At 41.3% G+C, this 18,121-nt stretch overlaps 1 protein-coding gene across 2 annotated transcripts in view; it reads right to left on the reverse strand.

Annotated features, from left to right (window-relative positions):
- The window catches only part of LOC126248976 (SRSF protein kinase 3), a 425,825-nt gene that overhangs the window by 194,545 nt on the left and 213,159 nt on the right, over positions 1 to 18,121 (reverse strand). For both annotated transcript variants that reach the window (XM_049950532.1, XM_049950531.1), the window contains exons 5-6: positions 15,249 to 15,336; positions 6,502 to 6,696 (exon numbers count right to left, since the gene is read on the reverse strand). In XM_049950532.1, coding sequence (XP_049806489.1) covers positions 6,502 to 6,696; positions 15,249 to 15,336 — 283 coding nt within the window. The remainder of the gene's footprint in view (positions 1 to 6,501; positions 6,697 to 15,248; positions 15,337 to 18,121) is intronic.

An 18,121-nucleotide genomic window follows, 5' to 3' on the forward strand; every position in this document is an offset into this window, starting at 1 on the left:
GACACCCTTTCACAAACTCCCCTTCGGAAAAGAGTTTCCCAGATTGTGCAATTCTTAATGCGATTTTAAAACTTGCTCGGAGTGACGATTTAGTGTGGTTGTCATTCTGAAAAATTGAAAACAGTACATTGTACAGCGTACAGTAAAACAGACATAAATGAAACACAAGAAACTAAGAGTTCAAGAAATATCAGTTACTCTGAAGTACAGTAAAATCGAGTTGATGTGCCTCATCCATTTTCTTAAGGACATTTAATTTTGCTTGCTGTTCTTCACTGTTGAGTACACTACACTCATGTTTGTGATATGTATTGTAGTGTCTTTCAATTGAAAACTTACGCTGGCCGTCTATTATTCGGCGGCACAGCAAACACTCTGAGTTTTCACTAACGGCTACAAAAAAGAATTGCAGTTCCCAGTCATTTTTAAATGACTGAGAACATAGATCTCCTGTCCTTTGCTTTTTCACAGTACCTGCCATTTCTCAGTAGCCTACTTCTCTGTTAAGGTTACAGTCACCAGGGGTAAACGAGACTGGGTATGTTGCGCTCTTCCTTGTACCACATAAACAGGGAAGTGGAGCCGCCGCCGTTCATTTAGGAGACATGTCTAATAGCAGATGTCGCTGTCGCACACGTGCAGCACTTCCGCACGTCTGCACACTGTGCAGCGTGCAGCGTTTGGCCGGCCCTGTCTTACAGTGTTGCCAGATTGTGCAGATGGCCCGACTTAGCGTTGTTAGGGGCAGTCGGTTTTATTGGCCGCCTTAAGTGAACGACTCGGACTTAGTCGTTGTGACGGCCGGCTGGCAGGCAGTTTTTATGTCTAAGACTGTACATTAGTACGTCCTACAGAAATTATTACCATTTGGACCATGTCAGCCAGTGGGTTCAAAGCCAACACCGATATCGTGGCGCAACACCACCTACTGGTAAAATGTGGCTGTGGCTCTCGTTTTCACTATAAACTGAAGGTAATGGATCAGATGTGCAGGATACTTCACAGACGTACGTGCGAACCGTACCATCAAATCAGTCAAGTTGAAAGAGGGTGCACTATCGACATGAGAGTATGTGATGCATCCATCAAGAAAATATCTGCTCGTGTGGGATGAAGTGTTTTGGTGGTGCAACGAGTGTGTGCAGAATGGTTCACGCAAGGCCATAGAAAATGATGATATGTGTCAGGTCGCACAACCCAGACCAGCTCCCGAGAAGATCGACACCTCATTCGAATGGCGAATCCATCCTTCTCGGCTCTAGCACAACACTGGAACAGTGTAACACATTTGTACTATCAGGGATGACAGTCTGTCACCATTCATTATGGTATGGGTTACATGCACGCTGTGCACTTCTCCATCTGCCTTTGACAAATGTGCAGAAACATGCTAGATGGCAATGGTGTATGGAACAACACCACTGGGGACAGGAATGGCATCAGGTAGTGTTTTTGGACAAATCCAGCTTCTGTTCATTTGAAAATGATGGCCACATTTTGGTTTGCTGCATATGGGGGGGGGGGGGGGGGGCAGCATCACATTGATTGCATTCGCATAAGATATACAGCACCAGCTCATGGCCTTACGGTGTGGAGCACTATTGGGTACAACCACAAATCACAGCTGATGCATGTCCAGGGTACTGTGACCAGTGTGACCTATGTGAATGACATCCTGTTACCCATAGCCATACCCTTCCTGCACAACACCACACGTTCCATTTATCAGCAAGTCAATGCGCAGCCACATGTTGCTGCACAAACACGTGCCTTCTTGACGTTACAGAATGTCAGACTTGTTGCCAATCAAAAATGTGTAAGATATGGTGAAAAGGCAGATACAGTGCTGTGACCCAATGCCAACAACCACAGACAAACTTTGGAACCAGGTAAATGAAGCATGGATGGCCATAACACAGTATGCCATTCATGTCTTATACGTGTCAATGCCATCACATGTGGAACAAATTATCAGGGCCAACGGTGGACCCTGTGCCTACTAGGCTACAGGACACATGCTGAACCGAGGTGACTGAAATGCTAATCGTTCCTGCAGAACATACTAATGTACGTATCCTGTGAATATGAACATCCAATATCTTGTCGTTCCAGGTGTTCTGTTTTTTCTGTACACGAGTGTAGTTACACTGTTATTTAGTGTATGTAATCAGTGGTGCTAATGAGCTTTAAATAAATTTTACTTAAGAGTGCTTCAGTCCTCCCTGGTTACAGTTCAAACAAACCACTGTGTTTCAAAATTCTGTTCTGTGATTTCGTTCTGCCTTATTGTCAGATTGGTAACCAATTGGTGGCCTCATGGTGGTTACCGGCCACTGTACGTCCTTTAACACTGTGTGCCCAAACAGTCTTAAAAAGACTGAGCACAGTCTGACAAGGAGGCCTCTTGACATCACAAGGCCCCTATTCTATTAGACATCACACTGGGTCCATTACATCTCCATCTACATCTACATACGTGTGCTGCAAGCCACCATGCGGTGCATGGCAGAGGGTATGCTTTACCACTACTAATCACTTCGCTTCCTGTTCCATTTGCAAACAGAGTGAGGTAAAATGACTGTTTATTTGCCTCCATATCAGCCCTACGTTCTCGTATGTTCATGGTCCTTACACAAAATACACGTTGGTGGCAGTAGGATTGTTCTGTAGTCAGCTTCAAATGAAGATTCTCTATGTTTTCTCAATAGTGTTCCTGGAACAGAACATCGCCTTCCCTCCAAGGATTCCCATTTGAGTTTCTGAAGCATCTCTGTAATACTTGTGTGTTGATCAGACCTAATGGTAACAAATCTAGCAGCCCGCCTCTGAATTGCTTCGACATCATCCTTTAGTATGACCCAGTGGGAATCCCAGGCACTTGAGCAGTACTCAATAATGGGTCACACTAATGTTTTATACACAGTTTCCTTTACGGGGTGAACCACACTTCCCTAAAACTCTCCCAATAAACCTAAGTCAGCCATTTGCCTTCCCCACTACAATCCTTTCATGCTTGTTCCATTCCATACCTCTTTTTAATGTTACATCTAGATATTTAATTGACTTGACTGTGTGAAGTAGCATAATGCTAACATTGTATTTGAAACTTACAGGATTATTTGTCCTACTCACCTACATTAACTCACATTTTTGTACATTTAGAGCTAGTTGCCATTCATCACACTAATTAGAAATTTTGTACAAGTTGCCTTGTATCCTCCTATAGTCCACACAATGACAACATTTTCCCATACACCACAGCACCGTCAGCTATCAGCCACAGAAGGAGCCTTCAAGCAACTCACATACCTGTGAACCTGTTCCATATTCTCATACTTTTGGTAACAGTATAAATTAAGGCACCATATCAAATACTTTTCGGGAACCCAGAAGTATGGAATCTGCCTGCTACCCTTCATCCATAGTTCACATGATATCGTGTGAAAAGAGGGGCAAGATGAGTTTTGCATGAGAAATGCTTTCTAATACCATGCTGATTTGTGGACAGAAGCTTTTCTCTCTCAAGGAACTTTATTATATTTGAACTGAGGATATGTTCAAGAATTCTGCAGTAACCCAGTGTTAAGGTTACTGGTCTGTAATAGTGTGTGTCTGTTCTTTACCCTTCTTATATACACGAGTCACTGGGTGGGAGACACACAGTATATGCCAGCTAAGTATCTCATCTAACAATGCTAGAGGTCAATAAAACCCTTCTTTTATCAGTCTTTAAAAACCAAGCTGTAAACATGTACTAATGAATTTTACATTCTGTTTGAATCCTTGTTGTTTGGGTGTTTCAGTTGCTTGTACTCCTTGGAACCACCTCTACAACAATCTTCTTCTACCTTATAGTGCCATCGCCATCACAGTCCATTTCTGCCAACTGTAGCCACCACATGGAGACATAACAATTGTACTCAAGATTTGGATTGTTAAATGGAATTAAAATATTATCATCCCTAGATATAATGCCCAACTGGGATTGTCAAATTCACCTATGGTGAATTCTTTCATGGAGTCAGGAGGAGATGTGTACACCCTAAATGCAATAAATTTTTAATACTTAAATTTTATTAAGAAGCCACCTTTCCATCCACTTCCTTGCTGCTGATATGACGGCAATCTATTTGTTACAATGGAATAGCCTGAATCATCATTGGTGAAGACGTCCTGTAAACAAAACCACACCACAGAAACACCTGACTTACGAGACAGCCGAAAAATATCTCACTCTTGTGTTCCAACCCATCACTTACAGACAGACACTAAATGGCTTACTTTCTTTACGTTGGCATTTCCTATCTCCTTAGAGTCAGGTCTGACGCGACTGGAGTAACCTCAACCCCCACCCCTAGAAACCCACACCCTGTAATCCCTATGAACACACAAACCAACACAGTTTCTTTTGTTAAACTTGAGTACCATATATTAAGTCATCTCATCCCCCACCCCTAGAAACCCTAACCCTGTAATCCCTATGAACAAATAAACCAACACAGTTTCTTTTGCTAAACTTCAGTACCACACTCCCACAGCACTATCCAATCCTTACTACACTCCCAAGTGGCATGTATCACACTTACTCCCAGCCCCTAACCACATCAGCCACATCCCTATGCAAGACTCAGGTGCTAGACCTGTCCTATGAGCTCAACCACCACAACCTGTTCCACTCCCATCACACGTTTATTCTACCTTATTAGAGGAAGGGGCGCATGTAAAGGCAGTCCTGCCGTACAGCAACACCCCTGCACCTTCTGCAGAGCCTGAGGAGCAACTAGTTGTCCACCTAAATGTCCACTATCAGCCTAATGCTACAGAGCACAACTAATGTCCTCTGCATCTTCCTTTATCCCCTAAACCATATCAAATAGATGTGACTGTCACTGTATGACATCTTTTGTTTCCACAGTTTTCTTAGTCTCAATTACTGCTGGCCTGTCCAACATCCACCTCCACCCGCCCCCATTCCCTCCACCTAACGACATCTTTCTACACCCACATCACACCACCTTTTATATCACCAACGCTTCAATTCTGTCACAAATTCTACTCAACAACTCCTCACCCCTGTCAGGTTGCAGTGTCGCAACAATGTAGCCATTAGCTTTGAGCCCCTACCATTGAGCAAAGACATGTCAAATATGTTTATTTGCTTGTCCAACACTCAGCACTTCAACTACATGGTGACTGGCAATCTTTACTCCTTCCACTATCTGTATTCTAACCAGAACTTTCCAGCATCATAGTGACATTCAGTATGACAACTGCGATATAATACCTGCTATAATAATGCTAATATGGCAGTAAATCACAGCTTTCTGATCACCGGTTCCTCACATTACCACATTTTCTGGACATCAAAGTTCTGCACTCAGCAAGCATGATATTAAATAACTATTTTTACATTGAAACCAAATGCTCTGTTATCACATTTCCTGGCAGGTATGAAAGCAAAACAACACATGCCTAGGTTTCAGACTGAAATGGCAACAGTATTAATAATACGTAGATATATTTTGTTACTTCATTCATAACACTTTTGAAGTGCCCATTTTCCAAAACTACTGGCTGGTACATACAATTTCCCAATTTTGTTGAACCTTGCACTAAACAGTTTCCTTCCTTTGTTACAAGATAAAATCCTCAATAAAATACTTTTCCTTCCTTTGCTGCAAGATAAAAGTCTCGATAAAAAGGTGCCATTCTAGCAACACCGGAGCTCAAAACAACCAGTTTCGGTGAAAAAGAGGTAAGAAAAATAGTACGATCATTATGTAAATACCTAGTCAAGGGAAGTCATTTGAATCAAAGTGTAAGCTGACTGACCAAAATGAGTGAGGATTTGTAGAGACATTGTTGATTTATCTATTCTGGTAATTGATTGAAGTGTTATTTTACTCAACAGAACCAAATGAAAAAGATGAGGCAATTTTGAATGAAATGTTTCACTCACATGGAGGTCACTGGAGATAAAGCACAAGTTCAACTGGAAAAGGATCAGAGAAAAAAAATGAGTCAAGTCTAAGGAACAATTCATCTCAGTATTAACCTGTAACGATTTTGAGAAAGAAAATTTAAATGAGGATAGTCAGGCAGGAATTTGAATCTGGATCCTAATAAATATGAATCTAATACCTTAACCATCATACTACACAGTTGACAGTGCTTAACGTACATCAAACTAACAATTAAGAGTATCTAGTTTATCTCCCTTTACTCAAACATTTTTTTAAATTTGATACATCTTGTATCATCTATCAACCAAAATGATGGAAAGGGGGAAAATATGATTCAAGGTCAAAGCTTTCCTATCTAAACTCATTTACACACACACACACACACACACACACACACACACACACACACACACAAATAAAAGTCAGTTGAATTACAGTGTATCTTTGCAATGTCTAAAGACCTCAGAAATTCAATCATAGTCTTAGTAACAATCATATCTCCATCTGCCTCATTACAAGTTGATAATGATAGACTTACCTGCCTGATTATTGTTTTTACATTCTGTAATGGAATACCCTGATAATTACTCCTAATTATTAACTTCAGAAGATTATGGCCCAACACTTCAAACACCATACATATGTGTGTTCCATTCACTCCGTGGATTTTGAAATCATCTAACAGCTGAACAGTTTTATCTCGTTTTGGATCATTAACGTCAGTTTCACGAACCTGGAAATAAAAAAATGAAGAAAAATAAATTACACGCAAATCTCAATAACGCTTATTTTAAATGTTTCTTGTGAGTCTCCAGGCATAACGTAAAACACTGCATTAATTTCTGAAGTCCCCCCCCCCCTCCACCACACACACACACACACACACACACACACACACACACACACACACACAAAGTGTGGTTTCCTCTGGAAAAATAATGTAATAAGAATGTCCGATACTTTAAAAAATGCTATGGTAAGGTATATATGTTAATGGACTACAACTCCAGATGATTGCAATATCATGAACTTTACACCAGACATCAATACAAGTAAAAGAAAAGACTTTACAATTTTCATATGAACATACTCACTTCATCATCTCCAACTATGTTTTCAGTAACAACTATAACCTGCAATAAGAGCTGCCTTACATCATAGCTTCTAATGGTAGATAAGTCACTGTTTCTAGAACACAGCTTTCTAAATTACTTCTGACGACATCAATACTTCACAAGTATAAACTGTTGGAAGACATGTCTGATGGGGCTGAAGACTGGGGAAGAAGCAGTAGCTGTTGTGCTCCCATAAATCATGGTCATTCTCAGCAAAATTAGTAATACAATGTGTGGAATATATCAGAAGACAAATTCACAGTTTGGAGTATGGCATCTGATACCACAAACTATTGCCACAAGAAGAATTATCAGGTCAATTTATTTAAAAATGTTCCATTTTGCCTTTGGTGGTCCTGTGGTGAAGGTGGCAGACAAATGTTGCTATTATCTGCAACAGTGTTTGCTGTAATTCTTTACACAGTTTTAGAGTAGTAACCACAAAGACTGTTACAGGAGGAGGACTACAAATTTACATGAAGGCAGTTACATAATGGAATCAGTAATGACCCCTTGTAAAAGGCATTCTCATGTTATTCATCTGAGGTACTGAAGTAAACCACATACAGTTGTAGTCAGAATGACCAGACAGGGATAATCCATATGCATAAATATTTCCATGCAATTAGCTGCCACCATGGCTCCCAGACAATGAGTGTTCTCAGAACTTTGGTTGACAGAGTGCACAGCATTGCTGATGACAGCAGTTGCAGGGTTAGCAAACGGGTAACCTTCACAGCAGATACCTGTGACACTATGATGAAAACCTAAGGCGACGTAAGGATGCAGAAGAAGACACAGAATGATTTAAATCCATGGTTTTCCTGCCATACATGGGACACCTGTCACTAAAAATAGGACAGATCCACACCACGCACAAAGTGCGAGTGATTTTTTGCCCTCTACCAAAGACAGCAGCACTTTTGGGTACTGTTAAAAGATGGCTTGATGCTCCACAAGGCTGAGATTTAAAAGATCTCCTGCAAGTGTGGCCTGTCATACATCAGACACGAAACTCGTACAGTCCATGAAAGATGCACAGAACACTGTAGGTATACCAGGCTCTTACAGCCAAATAAATCAGCTTTGCAGAGCACTGCATGGACACAGGCACTCTACATTGTACAAAAATGTTGAAATTCTAGCACTGACTTCATCTTTTTGGGCATTGGTGGAGGAAGAAGCAGTTGAAATTGGCTTGGAATGAGTTTAACTAATAGAGAGAGCAGTTTCAGCTTGGATGAATCATGGAATTTGTGCTTTCTTTAATAAACTTGCAAAGACATCACCAAAGTGCAGTTCATAATGATACATCGACTTCTCAGTGTGCATAGACTGCATAGTCACATATTTAATTTGTGTATACCTTTTTCCTGCCAATCAAAGTCTCTGGCACTTATGTATCTGTGGCCATTTGTGCGGTGACACTGTCTGTAGGTTTAGAAGGACAGAGTGACTGCTGTGGTCTAAATGTTTTGGCTCAGTCTGAATATGGCCAAAAGGTATATGGCCAAAATCTTAGGAGGAGGAAGAAATAGAATTTATGCAGTTGCACACCCAAAATTTAACAGAACAGTCATTGTATTGCGAAAATATGAATGAGCACAGGAGTAATTTGGTTGGTTGGTTGGTTGGTTGGTTGGTTGATTGATGATTAAAGGGACCAAACTACTAGGTCATCAGTTGTTTTTTCCTTGAACAGACAGGTCTATATGACTGCACAGAGATGGCATACAACCCATAACCCAGGGGAAGAAAACCCCTAGGTCTACCAAAGGCCAATGAAGGTGTGATAAGTGACAAAAAGAAGAAAGGGAGGCATGGGAAGAAAGGCAGGCAAGGTGCGCCACCTAGGGAACAGCTGGAAGCCCTCGAAAGCAGAGTGCGGTGAGGGGCATACATCTCCCAACCCCTACCACTTACCAGAGGTACTACCCTCAGAAACTGGCTAGGAAACATTAGCAACACAGACAGGGAAAGAGAAACACAGAGTGACAAAAGATGAACATGTTGAACAGACTAAACAAGAGGGGGGAGGACGAGTAAACGAACAGGTAGGGTGAGAACCGGGCTGAACCACAAAGCCAAGACAGCAGCAACCTGGTCTGGGCAGAGGAGGCAATAGTGTGTTCTGCCAACCTCTCAATAGGCCAATAAGGTTACATGGCTCTCCCTTTAAGAGAGCTGTAAAAGCCCCCTTCACGAATAAAATGTGAGGCATCATGTGTAGCAATTCAGGGAGATTAAGAGTCTGCCACAGGGAGTCTAGGTTGGGACAGTCCAGCAAAATGTGGACCACCGTCAAATGGGAACCACAACGATGGTGGGGTTGGTCCTCATGATGGAGGAGATGACCATGGGTCAGCCAAGTATGACCAATGTGGAGCCAGCAAAGGATGGTAGAGTCCTTGCAAGAGGCCTGCACGGAGGATCTCCACAGATTCGTAGCCTCCTTTATCACCCGTAGTTAGTTTGGTGGATCAGACTGAGCCATTCCGTATTCGAGATCCCTAAAACTTGACAGTGTAATATCAATCTGAAGTCTGTTTGCAGAATATCGATCTCAAGAGTTGGCTTACTGGTAGCCAGTTGGCCTGGCTAGCAGTGACTTCATTCCCCAGGATCCTGACGTGACCTGGGGTCCAGATGAAGTTCACTGAATGTCCACATTGTTCAAATGAATACAGGGAATCCTGGATAGTAGTGACCAAGGGATGGTGATGGTAACACTAGTCAAGAGCTTGAAAACTGCTCAAGGAACTCCTGCAGATGAGGAAGGACTCACCAGTGCAGGAACTGATATGCTCCTCAGTATGTTCCATATGAGTACAAGCAAAGCCAATGTGACCAGCAACCACTGATCCATCAGTGTAGGCTGTTTCTGAACCCCAGGATGCACCAAGGATGGAGAAAAATTGGTGGCAGAGAGTCTCGGGATGAACCAAGTCTTTCAAACCTTGTAATAACCAGAATAAAGCTGTGACCGAGGGATGCACCATTGAGGTATACGTGAGTGGACCCAAAGGAGAGGTGGTAGAGGACACACCTGGTATACAGTGAGGAGGAACCAGATGCAGACTGAAATTGTAATCCCTGATCTAGGCTACCACTGAGGGAGATGGATTTCCATGTTTGGAAAATAGGATGCTTAGGGGAGCTGCAAATATGTACAGCATAATTGACAAGCTGTTGTTGGTGTATGATCCACAATGGAGGGACCCCAGCCTCCACTAGTAAGCTGTTCACAGGGCTAGTTCAAAAGGCTCCTGTCACAAGTTGAACCTCACAGTGGTGTATCAGATCCAGTGACAGTGATGCTGAGGGTGATGCCAAATCCTATTCCACACTCCCATAATCAAGATGGTATTGTATCACAGCTTTGTAAAACTGCAGAAGGGTAGTGCAATCTGCACCCCAGCTGGTATTACCCAGGCAGCAAAGTGTATTAGTGTATTAAGGTGCAACCACCACTTTCGCTAAACTATCAAAGATGGGGAATCCATGTCAAGTGAGCGTTGAAGACCAGTCCTAAAAAGCGGTAAATCTCCACCACAATCAGTCGCTGGTTGTCTTGGTAAAGTTCTGGTTATGGGTGAATGGCACGATATAAACAGAGGTGCATTATGTGAATCTTGGTGGCTGGAAACCAGAGGCCATGGGTGAGGGCCCCATGCCTGCGCCTATCATATGGCACCTTGCAACTGGCGTCTGGCGACACCCACACTAGAAGAGTATTAGTAGAAACAAAAATCATCAGTATACAAGGAGGCTGATATTGAGGGCTCCACAGCTGCTGCTAGACCACTGATGGCTACTAGAAAGAGAGAGACACTCAGAACAGGGCCCTACAGGACACCATTCTCTTGGATATGAAGGGTACGGTGGGAGCACCAATGTGAACCCAGAAAATATGGTGTGACAAGAAGTTCTGGATAAAAGCGGGAGCAGAACCAAGAGACCCCACTTGTGTATGGCAGCTATGATGTGGTGTCGCCATGTGGTGTGATAAGCCTTTTGCAGGTCAAAGAAGATGGCTATAAGATGTTGACTTTGGGCAAAAGCTGTTCAAATGGCACACTGCAGATAAACCCAATTATCAGTAGTGGAATGGTCTTGCTGAAAACCACCCTAGGACGGAACCAGAAAACCCCAAGACTTAGGGAGACAACACAGCCACCAGCTCAACATGCATTCAAGCAACTTACAGACAATATTGATGAGACTAACTGTGCAATAACTGTTCATCTCTAGAGGGTGGTTACTCAGTTTCAGTACTGGCATGATGAAGCTTTCTCGCCACTGTGATAGGAATTCACCCTCACTCCAGACGTGGTTAAAGATGGCAAGAATATGACACTGACAGTTCACTGATAGGTGCTTGATCATTTTATTGTGAATGGGGTCTGGCCATGGGGCTGTATCAGAGCAGTGGGTTAGGACACTGAGGACTTCCTGAATGGAGAGTTATATGGCTCTAGGTGGCGTATAGTATTATATAACTGCTTTTGCTCCATCTGCTGCTTCAGACACAAAAGGCAGGTTGATAGTTCTCAGGCGCAGGGGCTTAAGTATAATACAGAACAAAATCCGGGTCAGTGTAGACAATGCCATTCTAGGTAATACCAGGTACACCTGCAGGTGTCTCGTCTCCACATAGGTGTCTGATTTTTGCCCAAACCTGCGATGGAGAGGTACGTGGTCTGATGGTTGAAACATGCTGTTTCTGTCATTTCATTTTGTGGAAGAACTGGGCACCGAGCTACTTAAAGGCAATGAGGTGCTTCACAGATGGGTGCCACTTATGGCATTGGAGAACCCACCTATAATCCCTAATGACCTTTGTGATTTCTTATGACCACCAAGGTACTGTCTTCCGTTGGGGCGGATCTGGCGAACGGGGGATCACTAAATCATCTGCCAAAAAGCGGCTGTAGTTGTTTTCTGGACAGCCTCATTAATATCTCCATGCAGCGGTGAGTCAATGGAGACAGCAGGGATGAGAGCACCCCAATCAACACTGTTGAGAGCCCATCTGGATAGGCATCTAGGGGAGTGACACCAGAAGGGACAGGATGACCAGGAAATGGTCACTACCACACAGATCACCATGGACTCTCCAGTGGATGGATGGGAGAAGACGAGTGCTGCAAGTGGAAAGGTCAATGGCCTAGATAGTTCCATGCACCACACTGAAGTTTGTGGGGGCAGTAATATTCAAGAGCATAAGTCAAATTGAGCCAGTAAGTTTTCAAGGTATTCACCGCGGCTAGTAATCCCGGTTCCACCCCACAAAGGGTTATTGGCATCGAAATCACCCAAGATCAGGAAATGTTGGGGTAGCTGAGAAACCAATGCAAACAATTTGTTCCGAGACACTTCACCATCAGGAAGGACGTAAGCACTGCCGATCATAATATCCTGGATTGCTCTTACCCAAACAGCCACAGCCTCCAAAGGTGTATTAAGAGGTACAAGTTCGCTATATAGAGTGTCCAGGATATATGTGCAAACTACGCCCAACACCCTGTCACAGGTACCACAATTTTGTAATATCCCCGGTATCCACGAAGGGCCAATGTCCGCAGTACTGGAAGCCAAATCTCTTTAAGGGCAATGCAGAAGGCAGGGGACCTACTTAAAGATTTAGAGTTCCTTTTAAGTGTAAGTCCAGTGTTTTCAAATCAAATGTCTAAGAGATATTCGAATTATTCTCTTTCATTCTGTGATGTTTATTTTTTATTTTTTATTTTTTTTTTAAGTCACAGAAAGCACTAGGAGGTGCACTAATGCATTCAATCCACACAAAAACATCCTCATAAAATACACAACACACAATATGCAATGTGAAATTTATGTGCCAAATATCCCAGTCATTTGAAATGAAAGCGGTGTAAGACAGGGGAATGGATTATCATCTTTATTGTTTAACCATGTTTTAGAAGTAAAAAGTTGCAAGGATTATGGAGGTCAATGGCAAAGCAAAGATGACTTTCCTGGAAATCTCTATGAAATGAAACACAGGCCAAAGAAATAAATATTGCTGTATTTTTGAAGAAAGTTGCCAACAATAGCTTGGATCACAGAAATACGAAAGGAGCTGGAATGAATAACATCAAAGAATCATAAACAACAAATGGAAACATTTTCAGACTGAAGTTCTGCTGGCTACCAATGCACAAAAACAAAAGGAAACAGACAGCAGCAAGAAAAAATGCAAAATAGGGAGAAGCTGAACAAAAGAAGTACTGGAAACAACAAGCAAATCCAAGATGGGATAACAACAGTATGAAATAGGATAGACTGCTACTCAGCACATAGGAGGAGACATTGAGTGACAGACAGGAACACTGAATTAAACAACAAGTTTTGTTACTAGTCACTGTTTGTTTACATCCACCTTCCGGTGGATTTAAGTGTGGTAGTATGATGTGTGTGTTGTGTTACACAACACAACACAACACAAATTTTATAATAGCACATGTAAATTCACCTGAAGGTGGAGGTTTAAACCTTAACATCTTTTAAAGGGCAGACTTACTGGAACTCACTTGGAAATGCAATCCGTTGCCTACTAACACTTAATATAATACTCTAATGCTCAATACAGCAGGAAGCATCTGTGTTCCATAGTCACAAAAATCTTTACGTACAGCCCTACTGAAGAGTACAAAGCTTATCTAATTCTTTGGCATCAACAGAGGTAAGTACAGAAAAGAAGTGTTAGTATGGTCCTTCAGTAATAATCCATAAACTGACAACTGTAAAAAGCTTCTTTCTAAAAGCTGCTTTTTTCACGAGAGAGGAATTAAAAAGCCTTAGAGAATGGATATAGCACACAAATAGTACACACATTTCACTGTATAGCAAGCACACAAAGAAAAATTCAATGCAAGCCCAAGTATGATGGTGGCAAACAAAGAATGAGAGCATATATATCATAGCAATTATAGATGGGGACAATCACATTCGGGTGGGAAACAATTACTTTCTCTGTACCAAATATTAATATCAGAACCCATTTTTAAAATAATAATAATAACAACTAGGGACCATCTAAGAGCCACTAAAGCCTCTTTACTACTACTACTACTACTACTACTACTACTACTACAATTACTAACAACAACAACAATAATAATAATACAACACTATGGAGTAAACTAATTGTAATAAGAAACAAATCATGATGGAGACTATCAACAAAGTATGAACCTGCCAAATATTGTTCAGCATCTGCTAATGATTTTTGTTGGGTATCGGCTAAGTCAGTCGGCATCAGGCTAAACTCCTAATCTGAACTCCATGTCAGCTGTGCTCTCTGTTTTCAGTATTATATGGAATTTCGTATATTACACTGAGAAACTGTGTGTTATTTTATGGTGTTTATTAATAAACGCACCATAATGGCATCCTGAACTATTATTTGAAGTAGGTATGCTATGTGCACATCCAGATATAGCCACACAAGCAGGTGGGAAAGTTTCCAGTGTGCTATATATTTGGTGCAAGGGACATCAAAAACTGAACGGGAAGGAGGAAGTACAGTGTGTCGAGCCCCTAAGGTAATCCAAGAAAGGTTTATCTTTTCCTTGCAGTCTCAGATGAAAAGGCAAGGTCTTAACTGTACAGCACTTTCTGTCGACTCATGACTATTCTGGAAGAGGCTTATGGAAGTTTAGTGCACAAGGGGATCTTGTAGGGTATTTTAGCAATAATTTTGTTTCATTCTAGTATCTTGGAATCAAACAACAGTGTTACTGGTACTATTATTTGATTTCAAGTAATTAGTGCAGTTGTGGACCCTGCACCATTATGTTAACATGCTGGACAGGAAATTCATCTAAACATTGCCAAGATGTGGTTATCATTTGCTGAAATATACTAGAATGTATGGCACAATATCTATATATGTTACAGGGATACAGCAGAATGCAATAAACTACTACAATTTTGCTTCATAGGACTGAACAATACATTACTACTTCTCCTCAGTCTTTTTTTTTTTTTTTTTTTTTTTTTTTGGATAACAGGAACCTTTATAGAATTTATCATATGCCTATCTTCATTATTTTATGATTTAAATAAAATTATGCATCAACAGTGAAAAATCCCCCCCCCTCTCCCTCTCTCTCTGCCCCCCCCCCCTCCCACTGAATATAAGTTTACTTACTGCTTTGAGCAACTTTATTTCGTCCAATGCTGTATCCGTATAATGGGCAGCACTCTTCACAACTTTCAAAGCTACAAATCGTTTGGTCCTGGAAAAATTAATGTTGTTTAAAATTATCACATTGTTAAGATTTTCCTTATTCTCAAACTTAATTATCACAAAACCGTTAACATCTTTCTATCAATGAAATTATACGGAATCTGTTCAAAAATTTCCAGAACTTTGTCCACAAAATTTTTCTACACCTCCTTTTACTTATTATACATGGTCTCCTTCAAAATACTCTTCTCCACAACTGATACACCACTCCCAACACGGCTTCCACTTCTGGAAGCCGACTAGGTACGCCTCTTGCCGGATCGTGCGAAACACCATGAATTTTCTTTTCTCTCATCTATCATTGCAGACCGTCATCCTTTCAATTGGGTTTTCAACATCAGAAATTAAAAAAATAAAAAGTAAAAAAAATAATTAAAAAGCAATGAATTGTCTCGCTATGTTTCCGGCTGCTTCCTTCTCACATTTTCTTGCAAGCATCACAATACATCCCGATAGTACCATCGATTAACAGTTGGTCCCTGTGGCACAAATTCATGATGACCAAATCCTTCGAAGTCGAAGAAAACTTTCATATCTGATCTGACCTGATGAGCTTTATTTTGGTCTTTCCTGACCCACTGTGAAGACTGAAACTTGGTTTCATCATCATAACCAGTTACAATTCTCTTAAAGGACATCTCATTCGCATTTGTATGATCTAAAAGCTCTTCACAGATTGCAAGGTGGAGGTCTTTTTGGTCTTGACTCATGAGCTGTAGTATGAACGTGGCGGCAACATGATGCATTCCAAGATGCTGTGACAGGATTTCATGACAGGGTCCAACTGAAATGTTACATTCTTCTGCAATCTCTTGAACAGTTAGTCTCCTACTGGCAGGCAAAATTTCATTGACATTGCTGACATGAGTGTCACTGGCAGACACTGGAAGCTGTCCTGAACAAGGGTCACCTTTAACTCCTGTCAAGCCATTTTTAAATCCCATGAACCATTCATAATACCACGTATGACTTAAGCACTCATTACTGTAAGCTTCCTGCATTATTTGGTGTGTCCCTGTATGCATTTTCTGGAGTTTTGTGCAAAATTTTATGCAGGCGCATTGCTCCTTTAACTCTGCCATCTCGAAATTTGCATGCTATTTGACACAATGTTCTACTCAATATAACATTGAACAACAATGAACAGACACACAACAATGAAACTTCTGGTATTTACACACTGAGACAGGCCTGTGCAGGGATGCCAACCGCATGTCGCTCCGACATACCATTGGCGCAAAATTACAAATGTTCCGGAATTTCTTGAACAGATCTCATATAGGTATTATCTGTGATTAACATATACATATGACACTGCTTTTAGCCTTCTAAGCCTTACATGCAACTAGTAAGCTAACCTTGTATAGTTACAGAATTAATGCATCACAGTCACCTGTCAAACTTCAAAGTGACATACAGATATTAAACACACTTACACATAAATGCACAAGTTAATAGTAAAGATTTTCTTACTAGTATCTAAAGGCTTCTCATTATACTGAAGTGCAACAAATGGATTTGTCTAATAACATTCATGGTATTATTGACACAGCTAACAGCAAAACAAGAAAACAAACGTAAAGAATTTGTTTTGGTCTTATTAAATCATTTTTACCTTAAATTGTAGGTTATAGGCACACCCAAGAGATTCTTGATACACTGGCACTATCGTAGCTCAGTAAGTGTATTATCTTTAGTTTCTGAAGTGCAATATTGTCCCCACTTTAGAAAATAAGTCATTTTTTCCAAATTACAAAGGGTGTTCATTAAGTAATGCAACACATTATATTTACCAGCTAATTTCGGTTGAAAAAGTTTGGTATTTGTTATGGGACATTGTGGAATATTCCTGCTTCAGTCCCTTTACTTTCATGAAGTTTTGATAGGTTGTGGTGCTTTACATACCCTTCAAAATGGTGTCTGTAACTGAAGCACGTTCCAAGCACTGAGCTGTCAATGAGTTTACTTCGGCGGGAAACCAGAGCATCACAATTGTTCATAGACGCTTGCAGAATGTTTATGGAGAGCTGGCAATGAACAAAAACATGGTGAGTTGTTGGGCAAGACATCTATCATCATCGCAACAAGGTCACGCAAACCTGTCCTATCTCCTGCATGCTGGGCGACCACACACAGCTTGACGCCCGCAATGTTGGAACGTGCGGACTCTTATTCAAGGTGATCGACAAATCACAAACATCTCACTGCAAAACTGTATGTCTTTTTCAGTAGTGCTGACACATTTGTCCACTAGTTGGGGCACTCAAAGCTGTGTGCCTACCAGGTTCCTCACCTCCTAACACAAGATCATAAAGAGCAATGAAGGACCATCTGTGCAGAATTGCTCATGCGTTACAAGGCCAAACATGACAATTTTTTGTCATACATTGTCAAGACGAATTCATCAAACAATGTCACAGATGATGAAACATGGAAATTTGAAACAAAATGGCAAACCATGGAGTGGTGCCACACCAACTCTGAAGGGAAAGTTCAAAGCTGCACCCTCAGCCGGTGAAGTCATATCAACAGTCTTCTGGGGCACTAACGGGGTTATTCCATTTGATGTCCTCCCTCACTGTGCACTGGTCAGCTCTGAAGAATATTGTAGTATCCTCAGGAAATTGAAAAGAGACTTCCATGAGTTTATTAAATGTATTTGCAATTGCGAATATGGGCAGCTATCAGCTGTATAATGGAATGGTGACAATGAAAGTTTGTGATGGACTGGGACTCAAACATGGATTTTCTGCTTATTGCGAATGGTCACCTTA

Source organism: Schistocerca nitens, chromosome 3, assembly GCF_023898315.1.
Source record: "Schistocerca nitens isolate TAMUIC-IGC-003100 chromosome 3, iqSchNite1.1, whole genome shotgun sequence".
In the NCBI taxonomy this organism is placed as follows: domain Eukaryota; kingdom Metazoa; phylum Arthropoda; class Insecta; order Orthoptera; family Acrididae; genus Schistocerca; species Schistocerca nitens.